Source organism: Orycteropus afer, unplaced genomic scaffold (assembly GCF_000298275.1).
Source record: "Orycteropus afer afer isolate SDZICR_OR568_19922 unplaced genomic scaffold, OryAfe1.0 scaffold00112, whole genome shotgun sequence".
Classification (NCBI taxonomy): Eukaryota; Metazoa; Chordata; class Mammalia; order Tubulidentata; family Orycteropodidae; genus Orycteropus; species Orycteropus afer.
This window is the reverse complement of record NW_006921699.1, coordinates 4,389,670-4,410,475: the sequence shown is the minus strand read 5'-3', so window position 1 is coordinate 4,410,475 and position 20,806 is coordinate 4,389,670. Positions and strand designations below refer to the sequence as shown.

The 20,806-nt window shown below is 42.7% G+C and overlaps 1 protein-coding gene across 1 annotated transcript in view; it reads left to right on the top strand.

The window, feature by feature from the left end:
- The first annotated feature begins 12,206 nt into the window (after nt 1-12,206).
- FSTL4 (follistatin like 4) overlaps nt 12,207-20,806 on the top strand; it is a 644,321-nt gene continuing 635,721 nt past the window's right edge. The window contains exon 1 of the mRNA XM_007943751.1: nt 12,207-12,332. Within this exon, the coding sequence (XP_007941942.1) occupies nt 12,207-12,332 (126 nt within the window). The remainder of the gene's footprint in view (nt 12,333-20,806) is intronic.

Below are 20,806 nucleotides of genomic sequence, written 5' to 3'. Positions count from 1 at the left end.
TCGGACCGGTGGCCTTGGCTCCGGAATGGGCGCTGGCGGGCATCCTCACCCTTCTCGCCTCCGGCTTTGCAGGGAAACTTGCCTCTCTTGGCCGCAGTCCAAAGGGCCCGCTGCGCCTGGACTGGCCCTCACTACACCGAGGTCCGCCGCGTCTGGGGCTGAGTGCCCAGGCTTCGCTCAGGAGGCTGAGGAGGAAGGAACCTTGGCTACCACCAGTTCGGCCTAGCCCGCGGTTCTAGTTCTGCCGGGCAGGTCGTTGTTCGCCGCGAGAGGCTGGTGGGACGCGCTGGGGAGTCTCTGGGGAGCAGTTTGTTTTGGGATCATTCATACTGGCAGCCTTGTCCTAAGAGAGCTTGTACTGTGGGTGATCTCTGCCCCTCTTTGCCTCAGCAAATAAATCTGTTCCAAGTTTCGGGGGGACAACGCTTCGCTTTGGGTGCGTGTCGCCCCGAGTTTGGGGCGAGCGTGCTGTAACCCTTTATGGCTCCTTGCAGCTGATGAAGTGGCGCCCAGAGCGAGTTCTCCCGAGGCCTGCCACCTGAGGACTTCGGCGCCCCAACTCTTGAAGGAGCATAAACCCAATGCAAACAGTAGGGTTTCTCGCAATGCCGATGGAGAGCATCCGGTGTTGCCGTCCGCCTACAGCAAGTTCCTGGGGATCAGGTGGAGTTGCGCCTGCTAGTGCTATGTCAGATGCCCAGAGAGGTGGTCCCATGCGTAGTCCAGCAGACCTCGCTCCTGGTAACTGTCCCTGACACTGATGAATAGGGTTTTGCACCCTCTCCTCGGCTCCCCCTCTAGGTGTCGCTTCCACCGAGGTTTCCAGCGAGTGAAAAACCGCGCCAGTAGCTGTGGTGGTCTGTTCCCTTCATAATTTTGTTGCAGGCATATGCACCAGAAATTGTACTAGATGGGCCCCCGAGATACAAACATCCATCCACGTTCTCTGGACCAAACATACACAGAATTTCAATAAGAGGTAGCAAAGTTACCTGCTAGAAAGGCACTTAGAATGGGCTAGGTCACAAACTATGAGGGAAGGAGAGGAATGAGAAAGAAATTAGGACTTCTCTCAAAAGTCCCAAGTTCTTTCCTACCACCAGGTTTAGCAGCAGCCAGAGATGACTTCTACAGGGGCCTCTTAATCCTGGATCGGGCCAGTTTCTGTGCTTGCCTCTGGTGCCTCTGGGTCTGGGCGGTCGTCAGGCATAGGAGTCATGTGGGAGGCAGATGGTCAGAGGGAGTGAGTGATGCAATTTATGTGACTCCGGAGCCCCAGCAGCCCTCCTCTGTGGGTCAAATCCAAAACTTGAACTGGTGCCCCACAGTGCCCCTATCTGCCTCCTATCTTAGCATTGTGAGAGGCAGATGCTGCAGCGTCACTAGACCATTTCCTTTTAGACATACTCAGCTGATTGTTAGCTTTCTTCAGCTGTTCCCCAAGACTTTAGACTGAGCCAAAGGTCATGCAAGAAAATGGTCTCTAAAACCAAAAGCTAAATTCACTGCCATCCAGTCGATTCCAGCTCATAGTGACCCCCACTGGGTTTTCTGAGGCTGTAAATCTTTACAGAAGCAAATTGCCTCATCTTCCATGGAGAGGCTGGTGAGTTCAAACCACCAACTTTTTGGTTAGCAGCCAAATGACTTAACCATTACTCCACCAGAGTGCCTTAAGAAAATAATCTACTTTGAGGTAATGTATTAAAAAGTTTTGCCAGTGCATTTTTTTTTTTTTTTTTCCATACGATTTCAATGGCCACCCTCAGTTGTTGTTAATTCCAGGAAGGCTCCTTTTCTTCCGGAGAGGAGCCAGCTTTTCTTCTGAGTTTTGGGAGAACTTTTCTCTTTTTGGTGTGCCTGGAAATGGGTGAGGAAAGGGGAAGTTGGGTTTTTTTCCCTTGACCAATCAGTCACTCAAAAAACTCTTCTCTTCTCCTAAGGGCTGCAAGATTTTTTTTTTTTTTTTAATTTGAATGACCTGTATGTTGTGATATTTTGTTTGACATAACATTGTATTACAGACGCTAGTATTGAAGAGTTGGGATTTATAAAATCTACCTTAGTTCTTACTTTTTTTTTTTAAAAAAAAATTCTGTATAAACTCAGCCTTGTGTTGCTTATGTGTGGTCAGTCATGCATTTCTTAATGAAATTAAATAGATATTTCAAGAGCACATTTCTCCTTACATTTGCTATCTGCTAATTGATAACATAAGTCATGGTTCTTGAGGTAAAATAGAACTACAGTTGCAAGAATGTGTACTTATGAGGTATTAACTATTAAAAGGATGAGGGTTATTGGAAGTCATATTTGTGTGTGTGTGTTAAACTTCCTGGTAAATAGGAATGTCATATATTTACACATTTCACAGAGACTAATTTAGGCATCTCATTTATCAAATGTTGGGTGAATTAACCAAAGATAGAGTGGATAATTAATAGGAAATGCAGTTTAACTTCATTATGGCTTGTTACAAGGTTAACCTGATATATTTCCATGCCTAATTCCCCTGGGTTAGTATTTCAGAGATTATTTAAGGAAGTGCAAACTCCTTACTTTTTTCCTAAAACACTCACAAATCAAAACTAGGGTCCTAAGCCTCTCAGAGGGAGCTCTGGTGGCATAGTGCCTAAGGCATTTGACTGCTAACCAAAAGCCTGGTGGTTCAAACCCACCAGCCACTCCTCAGAAAGAAGGTTGGGCTATCTACTTCCATAGAGATACCGCCTCAGAAACCCAAGGGGGGGGCGCCGCTATGAGTTGAATCCAAATCGATGGCAGTGAGAAGCCTTTCAGAAGAAATCACCATATAACCTTTCAGTTTCTGGTTGAGGATTGATAGGACTTTTGGTATTTTTCTTAACATTGGGCAGCCATGTGGAAGAGGACTGCAGGGTTTTGGTGGCTCCCTGTTAATTTCTATTCGTTGACTGCCAACATCTCATGTGTATGATGCAAAGCACCTAATAATTTGTTAGAACACACACTTCTTCAATTAGAAGGATTGGGCAGGTGCCTGAAGGCCACAATCTGGGTGATGCAGCTTGATTCTGCCAACTCATCTTTGTAATTTCTGGTGCTACTGGTTACAGAGAAGCTGTTTCTATGTGGTTCATCTAGTAAGCGCTAGTAACGTTGCCATATTCTGGGAGAAATGTCTAGAGAGAGAACTGGTGAGCAGTCCCCAAAGTTCCAAGGGCAAGAATTACCACTCTTCCCAAAACAGGGCTGGTTTTTGGAGAAGAAAAGATAAATTTGTATTAAACCTATTGCCAGTGTTTCCCTCAGGCCTCTAACCCTGTTCATTAAAGATAGCTTACATGCTGCAGTGTGTTTCCTGGATGGGTTAGATGTTAGAATTTTCATATTAATACTTGTTTCCCCTAACAATTTACTTTCAAATGTCACCCCTTTACAGCTTTCTTTAAAAAGCAAGTCAGTATTTGGGATGTCACAGCATACTAACTTGCAATACCTCTATAATTTTAAATACGAATAAATAGCACAGATATCAGTTTATATTATCACACTAGAAAATACTGTGGTTTTTAAAAGTAGGTGATAAGCATTGAGGAAGAGAAAGACATGGAGAGGTATGTGAGAAGTACAGACAACAAAGATGAACCCTTTTGCGCATATAGTACAGCGTGGTCAGTGAAGGCAAACATGGGTATATGGGTGGATAGATGGGTGGGCAGGCTGAAATATTAGGTATGTATATGAAGTGGAGAGTGCACCCAAGAACATGTATAGGGTTAGCAGACAGTGGTCCAATAACTATATGTGTATGATCTGAATTCCCAGGTGTATAATGGGGCTGACAAGGGGCAAGGTTGTAGTCACTGCTTGGTCACAGCCAGCTACCCAGGAGGACCGAGTAGTTGAACCTGTGGGCTTGGGACCATAGTCACAGAGGACATCAAGCTCAATTGGCATAACATACTACACAAAACATTGTTCTACCTCCTACTGTGGTGAGTAGCTACTGAGATCTTAAAAGCTTGCAAGCTGCCATCTAGATGCAATGATGGGTCTCTCCTTGTCCAGAGCCAAGAATGAAGAAAACCAAAAATTCATGGAAACAATTAGTCCTAGTGACTGGTGCACCATCCAATCTGCAGACTGTAGGACTATGAGACCAGAAGAAGTAGACGGTGCTCGGCTACTACTGTCAACCACTTGGAAGAGGATCTTTGTAGGAGATCTTGGATAGAGAGGGAGAACAATGTGGAATAAAACTCAAAATCATTTTGGGAGAAAAAAAAAAAAAAGCAGGGAACAGGTTTGCTGGCCCGAGGGAGCCTGGTGGAACCACTGAGACTATCTATCGCCCCTAGCTGCCCTTCAAGTTTGGAATTGAAGGCACACTTATGGCTTCCAGCCAAACAATAGACAGGCATATCAGTTGAGCATTTACCTGAGGTAGATACATTCCTTGGAGAGAATAAGTATGAGAGAAAGAAGGGCTGCTCAGGCACAGGGAGATAGCTCAGGGGGTAGGAGTGCATGGAGAGATGGACACAGGGAAGAGGTAACTATGGGGAGGAAGTGGGAGGGGAGATGTTGCATTGTGCTAAATTGTGGTCAATGTCATGAGACAAAGTGTATGTGAACTGCTGTATGGAAAGTGTATTTGCTCTGTAAATTTTCACCCAAGTCACAATAAAAAAAATAAAATAAAAAAGTAGGTGATAAGGTGTGGCCCCTCCAGCACTGGGGGGAGGGGAGGAATCACAGTTGCTCTATTTAAACACAGAATGTAAACTTACATTTTATACTTCAGTTTGTGATAATATATGAAACAAAAGCAATTATCTAGGGATCAGGGGGCCTGGATGTCAGCCCAGCCGCTGACTTGGCTGCAAGCCTTGGGTGCATTACTCAACCTTCTGAGCCTCTGGTGTCCTGTCTTTGCAGCAGGCAGGCTATAGCACCTGGTTCTCCTGGCCATGACTAATTTGGAGGCTCAGATAGGAAGCCATGGAGGAAGCAGTGAAGTAGCTCTCTTCCAAATGAAATGCGTTAAATAGGAGGCTGGCGGTTCAAACCCACCAGCCACTCCTCGGAAGGAAGGTTGGGCAATCCTACTTCTGCAGTGATAACTGCCTCGGAAACCCAAGGAGGGGTCGCTAGGAGTCGGGGCCCAACTCGATGGCAAATAACAACAACAACAACATCAAGTCATTGTACTTAATACATTGTTGGGAAGAAAGTGTAGTCCCTACTCTTTATAGGAGAACAATCTCAGTTACATTTATAACCAACCTTAGGACTCCAGCATGGATTAAATGAAGCGTATAAACTTAAATTGATCTCATATGGTGTTGTAAGTTGGGAAAGAGGGCTTGTGACCTTATTGATAGCATCTTCACATTTTTATAATGGGGGGAGGGTTATTGTATTTTCCTCTAACTGAAGGCAAGTAGGGCTATTTGAATTTGAAGAGTAATTAATTTAAATAATCCATCACCCAGAAAGTGACTGTTTTTATCATGCTAATGCTCTCACGAGCTGGCTGGAACTCTATGTACCCTTTATGGTTGACGTGGTGCCTAAGGCATTTGACTGCTAACCAGAAGGTGGGCGGTTCAAACTCACCAGCCACTCTGTGGAAGGAAGATTGGGCAATCTATTACCATAAAGATTCACTACTTTGGAAACCCAAAAAGGGTTGCTATAAGTCGGAATCGACTCGATGGCAGTGAGTTTGGTTTGTTTTTTTAGTTTCTGTGTTTTCCTTTTCTCTGCCACATTTTTTTCCTGGCCAATGAAAGAGAACAGCAGTGAGGGCTGAGAAGAGTATGTGGTGTAGTCTCCCATCTTGAGGTAGAGTGTGGGAGGGTATGCAGATTGGCTGTTGCCCCTTGTTCTGCATCTTTGACCTTGGTTATTGTTGTTGTTGCTGCCATAGAGTCAGCCCCCAACTCATGGTGACAGAAAGAAAGGTTGCCAGCCATCCCCCTGGTCAGTTGCAGATCAGACCATTGTGATCCACAAAGTTTTCATTGGCTGATTTTTGGATGTAGATCACCAGGCTTTTCTTCCTTCTTAGTCTGAAAGCCCCACTGAAACCTGTTTGCCATCATAATAACATGCAAGCCTTCACTGACAGATGGGTGATGGATGTGCATGAGTTCCACTGGCTGAGACTCAAACCCAGGTCTCCTGTGTAGAAGGCATGGATTTTAGCACTGAACCACCATGCTCCCCATTGGTATTTTATAGTTGCCAGTTTTAATTTGTCCTCTCTCCCACCCTACTCCAATTCTTCTTCCACCCTGGACTGAGCTCCCTGCAGGCACAAGCTCTGTCCCACTCATTTCCACTTTTCAAGGGACTGGTCCAGAACCACCTAGTCGGGGTTCAATGAAAATCAGTGGAATGAAAGAGTGACTCTGCTTTCCTTCTTTCCCTTCTGAAGATGAGTAGTACTTACACTCAAGTTTCTAGGCTGGGCTCTTACTATGTTTTTCGTTAGATGGAGCCTATTAGAATAGTTTCTGGAATGGATATAAGGGAGTCAGGGCAGAAGAGTAAACAGAACTCAAGGAATACCTGATTTTCCAGCCAACAAAAAGACAGCAACACAAATTCTGAAATATTAACCCAGAAGATGTTTGCCTTTTTGTTCTTGATGCCAGAAAAACACAAACAAACAACCAAACCCAGTTCCATCAAGTCAATTCTGACTCATAGCGACCCCTACTGGGTTTCCTAGGCTGTGAATCTTCACAGAAGTAGATTGTCCAGGCTGGTGGATTTGAACCACCAACCTTCTGGTTAGCAGTCAAATGCCTTAGGCACATGTGAAAACCAGAGGAGTTTAGCTTTAGACAAAGGAAAGGAGAGACTTGGGGTTCAGGGCTTCCTATCTTTCTCTCTTGGCCACTGTGTAGATTTCTCCCATCATAATCAAGACAACTTTTTATTAGAATAAAGTATTGGCAAATATTGAGAGTCAACACAGGATGGGAGTTAAGAGGACTATGTGGCCTTGGCAAGGCGCTTAACCCTGTTTCCTTTGTCACCTAGTGATGAGGATAATCATTGCCTTCCTTATGGAGGAGTAGAAATGAGGACTATGAGTTAATACCTGTAAAGCGTTTAGAACAGTGCCTGACACATAGAAATTATTATATAAGTGCTAACCAAATAGATACAATCTATTTGGTTATTAGACAGATCATCAAAATTGATTTAGGCCCAATATTAATTCTTTTTATGAACTGAACTGTCATAAAACCTGAGTTATAAATTTTTAGGCCTTTGCTGCTATAGATGTAATGGATTGTCAATCACCGTAAGGATACAAAGATATTTAAGACATATCTGTGGTACAAATGAAGTCAGATCCTGTAGTGGTCAAGCTGAGCTGAATTTTACAAAGCTGCTGCCTAGAAGTATTTCATTACTTGGCTGCTTCATGTGTTTCCAAACTCTAAAAGACTACTCCTCTCTCCAAATAAAATTTGTCAGGGAACCTCAACACAAACCAAATAAATGCAGACTTCACCAACTGGATCAGGGCTGGGGCTTGGCTCCTTGAAACACAACTCAAAACACACCTGGTTTAATGCCAGAGGTCTGGGTACCTTCTCTTAAAGTGGTTTGGTGCTTGACAATATAACAATCAAATTGAATAGATTTAATTTTGATGCTCTTTATTACTGATAAAACATCAAAAATAATTGGTCTCAGATAACTAGGCAAACTGGAAATTAAATACTAGAGTGTATGGCTTGTATGTTTCATAACTCTGGGAGTTGACATCTGTACTTTAGAAGACCTTTAGATTATCTTGATATTTTTAGTTTATTTTGGCCAGAAGACATGAAAAGGGAGGAAAAAAAGACCTTTAATACGTGTGGTTGCCCCATGAGCAATGTTTGATATTAGAGAAGTAGAGAAGGAATAAAAGTACGGTCGGAAGCATTGTCTTTCTAGTTCTAGCTTTTTATTTTTTAGTTTCTGTTGATTTTAAAAGAAATCCAGTAACTGCTTTCTACAGTGCCTCCAGAGGATAATATATGGAGAGTAGGGAGCTACCCCATTTATTTTTAGAAAAACTGGTTGCAGTTAGGGAAAAACTGTTTTAGTCTCTTTTAATCCTGTATATGAGTTTTTGTTTGTTTGTTTGTTTGTTTTTTCTTCACACCTCTTTATTCCTGTAAGAGACTCATACAACCCTAGCTGGAACACTGGACTAGAAGTCCAGAAAGAGTGGCTGCTGTCACTGTTGTGGTCCTCACCTAGGGAGCAGCCAGAGCTGCACCACTCCAGTCAACTCTACCTTCTTCAGCACACAGAGCAAGTGCTGGTGGTGGCGTCACAGTGACCTTCAGAGTATATTTACTGGCTAGCAGGACTTTTTCCCTAGTAGCTCTAGCTTTGCCAGCAGATATCAAAGATGAACTGCCCAATAAACAGATGTAGGAGCAGGAGCCTATGGACTCTTTTTAAAATAAGGAGACACCCTCTCTGAAAAGATAGTCATCCCTTAAAACCTTGTTTATTCATAGGCCAGTGTTATATGTCCACAATTTTTAGTATGACTTTTCCTCCCTGTGGGAATTTCTATCTCAAGCTGGAGACATAAAGCAAATCTGGAGAGGCAGTTCTATTTGGGTATGGAAGGCAGCCGAAGGAAACCTGGCATATGGCAGCACTATATTAGTTTGCTGGTCCTGGTCTCAGCACCAGGTAGTTACGTGCACCCACCTTTGCCTAAAGTAGGGGTACCCTAAAACTATTGACCACTGGGGTGACTAGAGGTGGACTCATCAAATAGGCTATCGGGTACCTTAAGCATCACACATATTTTTACTTGGAACACCTGCTTCGTACCAGCTCTATGCTATGTCATGCAGGGTGCTAGCCACAAGGAGTTTTGTGTTTTTTCATCTCCCCAGCCATGATCATACAATGTGGACCATGTGTAATTAAGCACTAAATTGTATGGTGCATGCAAAAATCAATACCCCCTAAAATTCTTGAGTAAGAATTTTAAGTACTATATGTTATAGAAACATAAAAATTTCTATCTGGCTAGGCACAGTGCCTAAGGCATTTGACTGCTAACCAGAAGGCTGGTGGTTCAAACCCACCAACCACTCCTCGGAAGGAACACTGGGCAATCTACTTCCATAGAGATACTGCCTCTGAAATCCATTGAGGGGTTGCTATGAGTCAAATCGACTCGACAACAGTGCATTTTTTTTTTTTTTTTTTTATGTTTCATAGATATGGATGCTGAAATTAAGGTTAGGATATATTCATGGTAGAAGCCCCAGCCCCTAAAATATACAGCTAATTGGACATGTGGGATATTGTGTGTTCTTGTTTTGGTTACCTAGTGCTGCTCTGACAAGAAAAATATACCATAAATGGGATGCCTTTAACAAACAAGAATTTATTCTCTTTCAGTTTGGAGGCTTTTAAGTCTGAGTTCAAAGTGCTCTAGGGGCTGGATGAAAGCCCCTCAATGTTGGGGTCCAGCTCTGCCTTCTGCTCCCAGCCCACTGAAGCTAGAGGCTTTTCTTTACTCAGATAGCTACTGACTGCCGAGACTGACAAGCCCAAGGTTGACAAAAAGGCACAGTCCTGATGTTACCAAACCACACAGCAGGCCATTCATTTGAGTCCATTGAAAGTATCAAGGTTGGCAGAGAGGTAGGCTGCTGAACAGCAACATGGCTACATGTAGGGTTCAAGTGTGTCGTAAGCTAGAGACCATTCCCAAAGCTGTTTCTTATATACAGGAAGCAGACCACATCCCTAAGGCAGCTACTCAGCTGCTCACAGTAGATCACTATGGAGTTGATTACCAGTCTCATCATGGGGAATACTATATCCATTTGCCTGGCTACTCAACCAGGCTCAGCCAAGTTGACACACAAACTTAACTGCTGAAATTAAGGTTAGGATATATTCATGTTGGAAGCCCCCACACCCAAAACGTACAGCTAATTGAACATGTGGAATAGTATGTGTCCTCATTTCCTTAGCACAATGCATGGCACAAGATAGTTGCTTGGATATTTGCTGTCACTGACCCTTAGCTTTTTCATCCATGAAATTCTTTAGTGACCTTGAATTGCCCATTTCTTATCTAGGACTTCAGACTATAATGTTGTCAAGTGAATTTCAGGAAACTGGTGTTGAGATATTTTACTGGATGATTTTAGGTTACTTACTCTGGCTGCTCTGGTGGCATAGTGCCTCAGGCATTTGACTGCTAACCAGAATTCTAGCGGTTCAAACCCACCAGCCACTCCTCTGAAGGAAGGGTGGGCAATCAACTTCCATAGTGATACCGCCTCGGAAATCCAAGGAGGGGTTGCTATGAGTCGGATCTGACTCCATGGCAGTTTGGTGGTTTGGATTCTGGCTGCAGTGATGGGCTCAGGTATAGTAGGGATCACGAGGCTGGCACAGGATCAGGCAGTGTTTCGTTTTGTTGTACATAGGTTGCTATGAGTCAGAGATGACTCAACGGCACGTAACAACAACAGCAACAACATTCTGTTATATAGAGGAACTCTGGTGGTATAGTGGTTAAAGCCATACCACTGCTAACCGAAAGGTTGGTGGTTTGAACCCACCAGCTGCTCCACAGGAGAAAAATGAGGCAGTTTGCTTTTGTAAAGATTCACAGCCTTGGAAACCCTATGGGGCAGCTCTCCTCTGTCCTACAGTGTCACTGTGGGTTGGAATTGACTCAATGGCAGTAGGTTTGGGTTTTTTGTTTGTTTGTTTTGGTATTCTCTTATGTATAGCATGGAGACCCAGCATAACACCAATAACATTGGGAAAGATCAGAAAACACCTTACAGGTTTTTGAAATTCCAGTATCTATTGGATGCTTGGATTCTGCTACAAGAGTGATTAGTCATGAAACTAAAAGATTAGACCTCATATACCATTTTGAAGCTCACTAGCTTATAAACTGAGGCATTAGCTACAAATGAGATGCTACAGATTTATTGTAATTCCTTATTAGCATTTATTGAGCACTAAAGGTGGAGTAGTGCATAAGGCATTTGACTGCTAACCAGAAAGCTGGTGTTTTAAACCCACCAGCCACTCCTCGGAAGGAAGAGTGGGCAATCAATCTACTTCCATAGTGATACGGCCTTAGAAACCCAAGGAGAGGTTGCTGTGAGTCAGATCTTACTCGACGGCAGTGAGTTTTGGTTTTTTGGGTTTAATTATGTGCTTGGAGTCTTTGGGTGGTATAAACAGTTAAGTGCCTGACCGCTAGTTGAAAAGTTGGTGGTTTAAACCCACACAGAGGCAAATTGGAAGACATGCCTGGTGATCTGCTTCTGAAAAGTCACTGCCTTGAATGCCCTATGGAGCAGTTCTACTCTGCACACATGGGGCTGCCATAAGCAGGATTTAACTTCACAGCAACTAACAATTGTGTACCTGGTGCCAACTGCTTTCTGAGGGCACTGAGGCATGGATTTATGGTAACTTAACAGAGGTGCAGGAGCTCTGGTAGCTTAGTGGATAAGGCATTTGGCTGCTAACTAGGTCAGCAGTTCAAACCCACTAGCCACTCCATAGCATAGTGCCTAAGGCACTTGACTGTTAACCAGAAGACTGGTGGTTCAAACCCACCAGCCACTCCTTGGAAGAAAGATGGGGCAATCTACTTCTGTAGTGATACTGCCTCAGAAACCCAAGGAGGGGTCGCTATGAGTCGGGTCCAACTCGACGGCAAATAACAACAACAACAGCCACTCCATGGATGGAAGATGGGGCAACATACTTCCATAAAGATTTACAACCTCAGAAACCCAAGGCAGGTCAATCTGAGTCAGCATCAACTTGGTGGCAGTGAGTTTGGTTTGGTTTGGGTTAACAGCTATCTCACCCTAAGTTTTTGTTCTAGATGTAACTGTAGGTGGCATTTTAAATGCATTTCTGTGTAACAGCTGGCATTTTTAGAGTTCTCACCATATGCCCGACCCTGACTCTGATCCTCACAGCAACTCTACCAGGTATGTATCATGGCCCCCATTTTAGAGATGAGTCATCTGGGGCTCCGAAGTTCTGTAACTTCTCCAAATTACAACAGGATTTCCACTCAAGTGTACCTGATTATGGAGTACTGGTGTTAATTAGCCACCTATGACTTGATACATGTTTTGGAATGCTTAGTTCTGGATATTTGTCATTTTCTCAACAGACTCAACAAAATGAAACCAGGAGGTATTTGGTTGCATCTCACACTGCTTGGGGCCTCCCTGCCAGCTGTGCTGGGATGGATGGACCCAGGAACCAGCAGAGACAAGAATGTGGGCATGGAGGCGTCACAGACTGAGGTATAGTCATATAATGGCTGATTAAACATTTCGTACTGATTGCTTTTCAGTGTGACAGCTATCTGATTTCCCTTCTACCTTTCGTTTAAAAGAATTAGATGGCAGACTGGATTAAAACTGCACCCCCTTTTGGTAAGGAACAAAAAGAAGCAATGTGTTGATACAGATAGAAGCTTTATATCATGATGTAGTGGCTCTAAAGTCTCTCAAATGCTGCAAATGTATTCCAAAACCAAGCTTTAGTTAGTGGTTTGTCTTCCACAAAGACCCTCCAGAGAATGATCTTTCTGTATATTTAATAAAACTCTGAAAATGCAAACTAATTGGTGGAGCACACCCATGTGAATTAATGAAGTATTTTAATTATAAAATACATTTTAAAAGCAACGGACTCCTTTTCAGGTATATAGATAAAAAGAATCTGGCTAAGGAAGAACTGGCAAGTAGGGGTCCTAAGGGAGCTTGCTTTAATGAACAGATAAGAATGATTAATGGCATGCTAGGTTTATATAAATGCTTCTAAAGTGCTTGAAAAACTTGTTCTCAAATACTTCCCTGGAGATGCTCAATATACTGCTAATTGCTGAGTGAACTCTGGCCTTAAATACTGAAGAGGATTCGTAAACTGCAGGTAGTAAGACTACTTGCCTTTGAGTTGATTCCAATTCTTGGAGACCCATGTGTGTCAGAGTAGAGGGTTTTCATTGGCTGATTTTTTGATAGTAGATTGCCAGATCTTTCTTCTAAGATACCTACCTATGGGTAGACTCGAACCTCCAACCTGTAGTAGGTTCCATGAATTTGAGGGTCACAAGAGATGAAGTTTTGTTGCAGAAAATGTTTTGCATATGCCGAACCTTGGGAAATGACTGTACCCTTTCAGTAAAGCCACCTACGATTTTCTTTGTTGTTGTTGTTATGTGCTGTCAAGTCGGACCCGACTCATGGTGAGCCCTCCTTGGGTTTCTGAGGAAGTATCACTACAGAAGTAGATTGCCCCATCTTCCTTCCGAGGAGTGGCTGGTGGATTTGAACTCCCAGCCTTCTGATTAACAGTCAAGTGCCTTAACCACTATGCTACCAGAGCTCCCTTCTTTATGATGTGGTAATTACTAATTCTTAGCAGAGAGCTTCTCAGGACCTTTTTACTTCCATTGTCTTCCTTATTTATATACCCTTCTCCTTTCTCTGTATCTATATCCTGTCCTGTGGAATGAGAAAGAAAAAACTACCTCAAAAAGTCAACATTACCAGAGAATGAATACAGATATGCTGATATACCATGTATGGTAGGATTAGTGCATTATTTGATCAAAAGACACGATTTCACTTTCATTATTACTTAATTGTAATGCAATCCCAAACCTACAAGCCTTAATCTTCTGGGAGCTTCAGAAGTAATTTAATGTGCACCATTGCTGCTGAAGTTAGTGTGGCTTCCTTTGTGGTGAGCAGATGATTAAATAGAAACACTATCTCTACCATCTAAATCCATGAAGGACGCAACTTAATGCTCTTTTGAAAGAGCCTGGAGGCTGCCTTGCTATCAAGAACAGCATTTCCCATATGGGAATGGCTTACTTATATCCATATAGAGGGAAAAATGATCACTTAAAGCCTATACATATATTACTGAATATTTAATAGCCAAGCAAACAGGCAAACACACAGGTATGCTTACTTTGTCTTCTGACTGTTGGGACTAGTTGGCCCACTGTTTTAAATCACTTATTTCAATTAAAAAGAGTCAAATCAATTAAGGTGGGATTTAGCTGGAGGTAAATTGAAGGTAAGTTAATATCAACCTAGGGCCTTTTTATCTTAGCTGTTAACACCCTAATACTTTGTGCACCAACAAGAAAGAGCAGATGTTGCTCATTCTGAAGAAGTAAGGTGTTTTGTTTGTGCTTTTTTACTTTGCCTGTTGTTTTGCTTCCCCCTTGCTTCCCTGCACCCACCCCCCCATGAGAACAGAGCCCAGGAGATGCCATTGTTTCCCAAGTTCAGGAATTTTGCTGCTTCAGGGAAAGGAAGTGATGACTCTGCAGATTCCAGAACAACTGCCCTATTGATCAAATTTTCTTTGCTATAGACTTGTGTTTTTGCAGAGTGTTATAAGTTCTATTCATTGAATCAGCTGATATCAATGATTAAATGAGCTCATGATAATGTTAATGGGTCTCATACACAGGACTGATTCAGTAAATGTTTAGAGTGGGACATTTATTTTTCTCCAGAGCTGCCTTTAACCATTCTTGGTCACATTTGGTTTTTCTCTGAACTCCTAGCCCTTTCTTTTTTTCTTTCTGCTTTTATATTTTTGTTTAACTTATGATGAAGCCCATCATATTTATCTTTTTCTTCCTCACAGTGTCTACTAAATTTATCAGCAAAATAGAAGCTCAATGTATTAAGTCAGTCAGTACTTAACATGAAATTCGGTACTGGTTGTACAGGTACCCTGGGACTTTCAAATTCAGACTAGATCATCAAGTTATGACATAGCTCCCTGTATAGTAGGTGCATTTCCAATGGGGCACATGAATGGTCTCCTTGGAAATCATGTAAACAGCTTGCAGGCCAGCCTGGGCTTGTGTTTCCTTAACATTGAGGATAGTTCTTTTGTGTAGTTGATCATTGATAGTTTCTTCTGCGAGTCGTAGTTACTAATACATCCATAAATCACTGTCTAAAACATATTAAACTGCTCTAGCAGTTTCCCTGGACAGTTTGATTTTCTAGGAGAATTAACAGCAACAGAATTCCTGACACTATCAATAGATTTAAAACTAAGTTCCAAAACTAAATGTTAAAATGCTTCTGTGTGTGTTTTCTTCCTGATAGTAATACTTTACAAAATATTCAGTGACTTGAAACTTTTTTTTTTTTTTTCACTTTAAAGCACTTGGAAAACATAATTAAGACTTGATTTGCCTTCAAAGTTGTTAAACCAATTACTTGAGTGCCCTAAGGATAAATAAGGATTAAATGACCAATGTGTTTGTATTTGTAGATTTTTTAAAGCAATTATAGCAAGAGGAGATTTGGTTAAATCATTGTTTTATGTACAAAGACTGCAGTTGAAGTAGCTTGGAGGAGTTTACCACTTTACAAAGGTAGATAAAAGAAAAGTAGCTGGGTGGAGTGCCTCTTTAATAAGAGTTAGGAGTGGTAGAATGTGGCCTAGAATACTAATGCAATTCCGAATTCTGAGGAAACAATTCTGAGAGAAATACTTTATTAGAATTCTGAAATATAGTTGTATATTCTGTTTTCCCCTACATTGTTGTTGTTGTAAACTGCTGTGGGTGGGCTGTGCCTCATGGCTGCCTTGTATAGAATAGAACAAAATGTTGCTCAGTCCTGTCTCATCTTCTGATTATCATTAGTATATTTGAGTCCATTGTGGCTGTTTTCTCAATCCATCCCATTGAGAGTTTCTTTCATTTTTGCTGATCCTCTATTTCACCAACCATGATGTCCTGTTCTAGTTATTGATCTTTCCTGATGAAAGTAAGCGAGCCTAAGTCTTGCTATCCTCCCTCATTTCTAAGGAACATTTTAGTTCTATTTCTTCTAAGCCTGATTTGTTCATTCTTCTGGCAGTCCATCGTATATTCGATAGTCTTTGCCAACTCCACAATTTGAATAAGTAAGTTTTTCTGTTTCCTTTTTTCATTGCCCAGCTTTTGCATGCATATACTCTGGCAAAATACAGTAATAAAATCAGTATTTGTGGAATTTTACATTTTGGGGAACCAGGAAAGAAGGTAGTACCCCCAGAGAGCCTCGTAAGGGCCAGATGTTTGCTGGAGAGGCCCTTTCTTTGGGGGCTGTGCTCCAGCACCAGTGTTTGACCAACTTACTGGGCCTCTGGGATTGAATGGTGGTCATCGCAAGCCTCATTCATGCATTTTACTAAAGTGTTTCCAAATTATTCTTGTCTATACTATCTAGTCATGTACTAAAACCATACATATATGTTACCATTACTTCCTTTGAAAATTATTAGCATCATATCATGTCATATCACTGCTTACTGACCAGAGGTGTGCTTTGAAGTCACACACTGTGTTTTCAATATTTGCAAACTCTCATAGGAAAATCTTGGAGGCAAAAATATTAAGGTGGTACGAGTTAACCTAAATACTATTCCCCTCCTCTCTAACCCCAAGGGTTAGCCAGAGAAAGCAATGATCCTACTCTGGCTGACTGTCTTTTCTTCATTTTACAAGTGGCCCCAGATTACAGACATAGACATTCCTGCTCCTGCAAGAGCAGCTTCCTCTATTTCTTTTAAAAATTTATTTTTGTTGTTGTTGTTGAAATTACACATAGTAGAACATACACCAGTTCAACAATTTCTACATGTACAATTCAGTGACATTGATCATAGTTTTCAAATTGTGCACCCATTTTCACACTTCTTTTCTGAATTGCTCCTCCCCCATAAACATGAATTCATTGCCTGCTAAGTCTCCCAGCTAATCTTTTGAGTTGCTGTTGTCAATTTGAACCCATATTTACAGATCTTTCAAAGAGCACAGTATAAGATTGTGCTAATGGTGAAGCTGGGAACACTGATAGCATAGTGTCTAAGGCACTTGACTGCTAACCCGAAGGCTGGTGGTTCAAACCCACCAGCCATTCGTCGGAAGGAAGATAGGGCAATCTACTTCTGTAGTGATACTGTCTCAGAAACCCAAGGAGGGATTGCTATGAGTTGGGTCCCACTCGATGGCACCTTATAACAACAATAACAACAATGGTGAAGCGCATAAATGGTCCCTGACTTATACTGGCTTTCGTTGGGCATTCAGGAATACTGGGGTTGCTAAGTGGTTGTTTGCTGCCACTGAGTCAGCCCCTAACTCCTGGCAACCTCATGCACAATGGAGTATAACACTGCTCTATTTTGCACCATCCTCACGATTGGCTGTGGATCTGACCATGTGATCAATAAGTTTTTCAGTGGCTGTTTTTTTTTTTTTTTTTATTTTTTTTTTGATCTGGGTGAAGATTTACAGAGTACATTCACTTTTCATACAGCAGTTCACATATACTTTGTCTCATGTCATTGACCAAAATTTACAATGCAACAGCTCCACTCCCACTTCCTCCCCATAGTTACCTCTCCCCAGTAACCATCCCTCCATACTCTTCTGCACCCTGAGCTGTCTCCCTGTGCATAAGCCACCCTTTCTTCTCCCATGATTGTTCTCTCCAGGGTGTGTGTCTACTTGAGGTAAATGTTTAACTCACATGCCTGTACTTTGGCTGGACACCACAGGTGTGGGTTCAATTCCAGACCTGAAGGGCAGCTAGGGGCCATAGTCTCAGTGGTTACACCAGGCTCCATTGGACCAGCAAACCCGGTCCCCACCTTCTTTTTTTTTTTTCCTCCAAATTATTTTGAGTTTTGTTCCATATTGTTCTCCCTCTCTATGCAGGATCTCCTACATCCCTTCCAAGTGGATGACAGTGGTAGCCGGGCACCATCTAGTTCTTCTGGTCTCATAGCTGTATAGGTTGCAGATCGGATGGTGTACCAGTCACTAGGACTGATTGTTTCCATTAATTTTGGTTTTCTTCTTTCTTCTTGATGAGGAGAGACCCATTGTTGCATCTAGATGGCAGCTTCCTAGCTTTTAAGATCCTAGTCGCTATTCGCCAAAGTAGGAGGTGGAACAATGTTTTGTATAGTATGTTATGCCAATTGAGCTTGATGTCCCCTGCGACTATGGTCCCAAGCCCGCAGGATCAACTACTTGGTCGCTCTGGGTAGCTGGCTGTGACCAAGGAATGACCATAACCTTGCCCCTTGTCAGCTCTACTATACACCTGGGAATTCTGATCATTCACATAAACTTATAGGACCATTGTCTGCCAACCCTATATATGATCTTGGATACACTCCCCATTTGTTGTTGTTGTTATTTGCCATAGAGTCGGCCCCGACTCCTAGCGACCCCTCCTTGGGTTTCCGAGGCAGTTATCACTACGGAAGTAGGATTGCCCAACCTTCCTTCCGAGGAGTGGCTGGTGGGTTTGAACCGCCAGCCTCCTGGTTAGCAGTCAAGTGCCTTAGGCACTATGCTACCAGAGCTCCCCATTTAGACATACCTAATTGTTTAGCCTGTCCACCTATCTATCCCTCCATATACCCATATTTGCTTTCTTCAGTGGCTGTTTTTGGAAGTAGTTTGCCAGGCCTTTCTTCCTAGTTTGTCTTAGTCTGAAAGCTCTGCTGAAACCTATTCAGCATCATAGCATCGTGCCAGTTACCACTGGCAGATTGGTCATGGCTACCCATGAGCTGCACTGGCTTAGAATTAAACCCAGGTCTCCTAGGTCTTCTTCATGGAAGACAAAAATTCTGTCACTGAACCACCAGTGCCTCACAGGCTGCTAAAACTGAACATTAATTTTTTTTCCCCTTAATAAGTGTCATTGTTGTCACATATCTTGTTGAATTTAAGGTGTCAGGCCCCCTTCTTTCTAGTAAAGTTCTTCTCCTCTCCCTGACCTTACCTCTGGCTCTCCATTGAAGCCCATCATTTACTGGGAAAGAGCAGTTCATTGTCTGTAGTAGGGTTTGAGTTCTGCCCACTGGCATCTCTATTCACTCTTGTCCTTGATTCTGCTTATGGGTGAACACAGAGAAAACAAACTCCCTTCTCCCCTGTGAGCAGACAGGGGTAAGGTGGGATACGTGACATTTTCTTAAGCTCATCAAAAGTGCAGGCCTGCGTGCATCTCTTACGTGTGCTTTCTTAGGTATCACCCCTCCTAAGCACTCACTGTTGAGAACTTGGCACTTGACTTACTGTCAAAAAAGATGGTACTACTCTAGGTGAAACACAGTAACCATCTCAGTGCAACAGAGTGCTACATTTCTGAATGTGCCCCTTTTACTAGGATCCAAGATTTCTGTTGAAGGTGTGGGGCTGGTGAGTGGGGTTGGATGGCCTCCTTTGAGCCCAAACACTTGGCCATGGCTCTTGTTTGATAATTCTGTGTCATTGGGTGTGGATTTTAGTTTCTCACATAAAAAGTGGGAGAGCACAACCTCCCCTCTGCAGATGCACAGTATGTCTCTAATTTTCACAGTGAAAGGTTGAAACAAGTGTTCCAGGTTTCCAGGGGCACTGGAGTGAACTTGTTCCCATCTCCAGAGTCTGTGTGGGCCGTGTCCTGCTCCAGTGCCTCTGGAACTAACATGCTTGCACCTGCCCTGAAGGTCTTGTTAAAATGCTGATTTTGATGCAGTAGATCAGTGATGGGTTCTGAGGGTCTTCATTTCTCACTCTGGGCAGAAAGGTTCCCAAAGGCTTCCTTCTTCCCCTATCTTGCATGTACCCAAAATGGAGGAAGTCCAGTTGGTGATTAACTGCTTTCTGTTTTTAGCTCTTGCCAACATGATGACACAGACTGCAGTCAAGAAAAGGAGAGAAATGTGCAGGCTGCAGTCATGCTGGGGACATAGCTTGATGAGACTGGCATGGGGGGTATAGGTAGGGGAGGGGAAAGCTGAGTTTAAGCAACTCAGGTTCTAGAGTCATTTGCATCTATTTTTAAGCAGGTTGGACAAGTAAACTTAAATCTCTGAAGTCAGGATTCTCCACTGGCTTATCTGTTTCTTTCTTTTTTTTTTTTTAAATGTTGCTGTGGAGTCACTTCCAATGCATGCTGACCCCACATGTTTCAGAGTAGAACTCTGCTACGTAGAGTTTTCAATTGCATTACAGCAATTACACAATCTTATTACATTACAGTTTCAGAAGTACATCACCAAGACTTTCTTTTGAGAAGATGCCTGTGGATAGATTTGAACCATCAGCCTTTGATTAGTAGCCAAACACTTGCTTGTTTGTGCCACCCAGAGACTCCCAGGCAAAGCCTACTCCCTTGTGCTTCAGTGAACTGACAACATACACTCACTACCACCACCACCATGTTGCCTATGCTGGTGTCCTGCCCAGTCTGCTCCCATGACCAAGCCAGACTATTTTGGGGCCCACTGCTGGTGTTGTGCTCTGTTTGGGAGCTTTATTTTTATTTTTTACCCTTGGATATAGGAAGTCACTGTTTTTGGTCTTTGTATTGGATGTTTCTCATCTCTCCCCACTACTGGCAAGCCCTTCTACTCTGTTCCAGTTACCATAACTGTACCCCTTACTATTCTGAGATCATAGTTGACAGAGTTTTAATTGGCCCTTGAAAAGTTCTGTGACCCAGGAAAATGAGCATTTATCAGAGTTCACAGAAAACCATTAGTTTTCTTCCTCATAATTTAACATTTACTCATCAAACTATTTTATTTATGCCTTTGCTGCTAAATAATCTATGTTCCTCTAGGAAACTTCCCGCTGTTGTAATCAGGACATCAGTCCATGTGTGGTAATGGTGCTCTGATTCTCATTTTGGGGAAAGTTGGCAGCATCAGTCCTGCCAAGCCCCATCCTCTGCTTGAT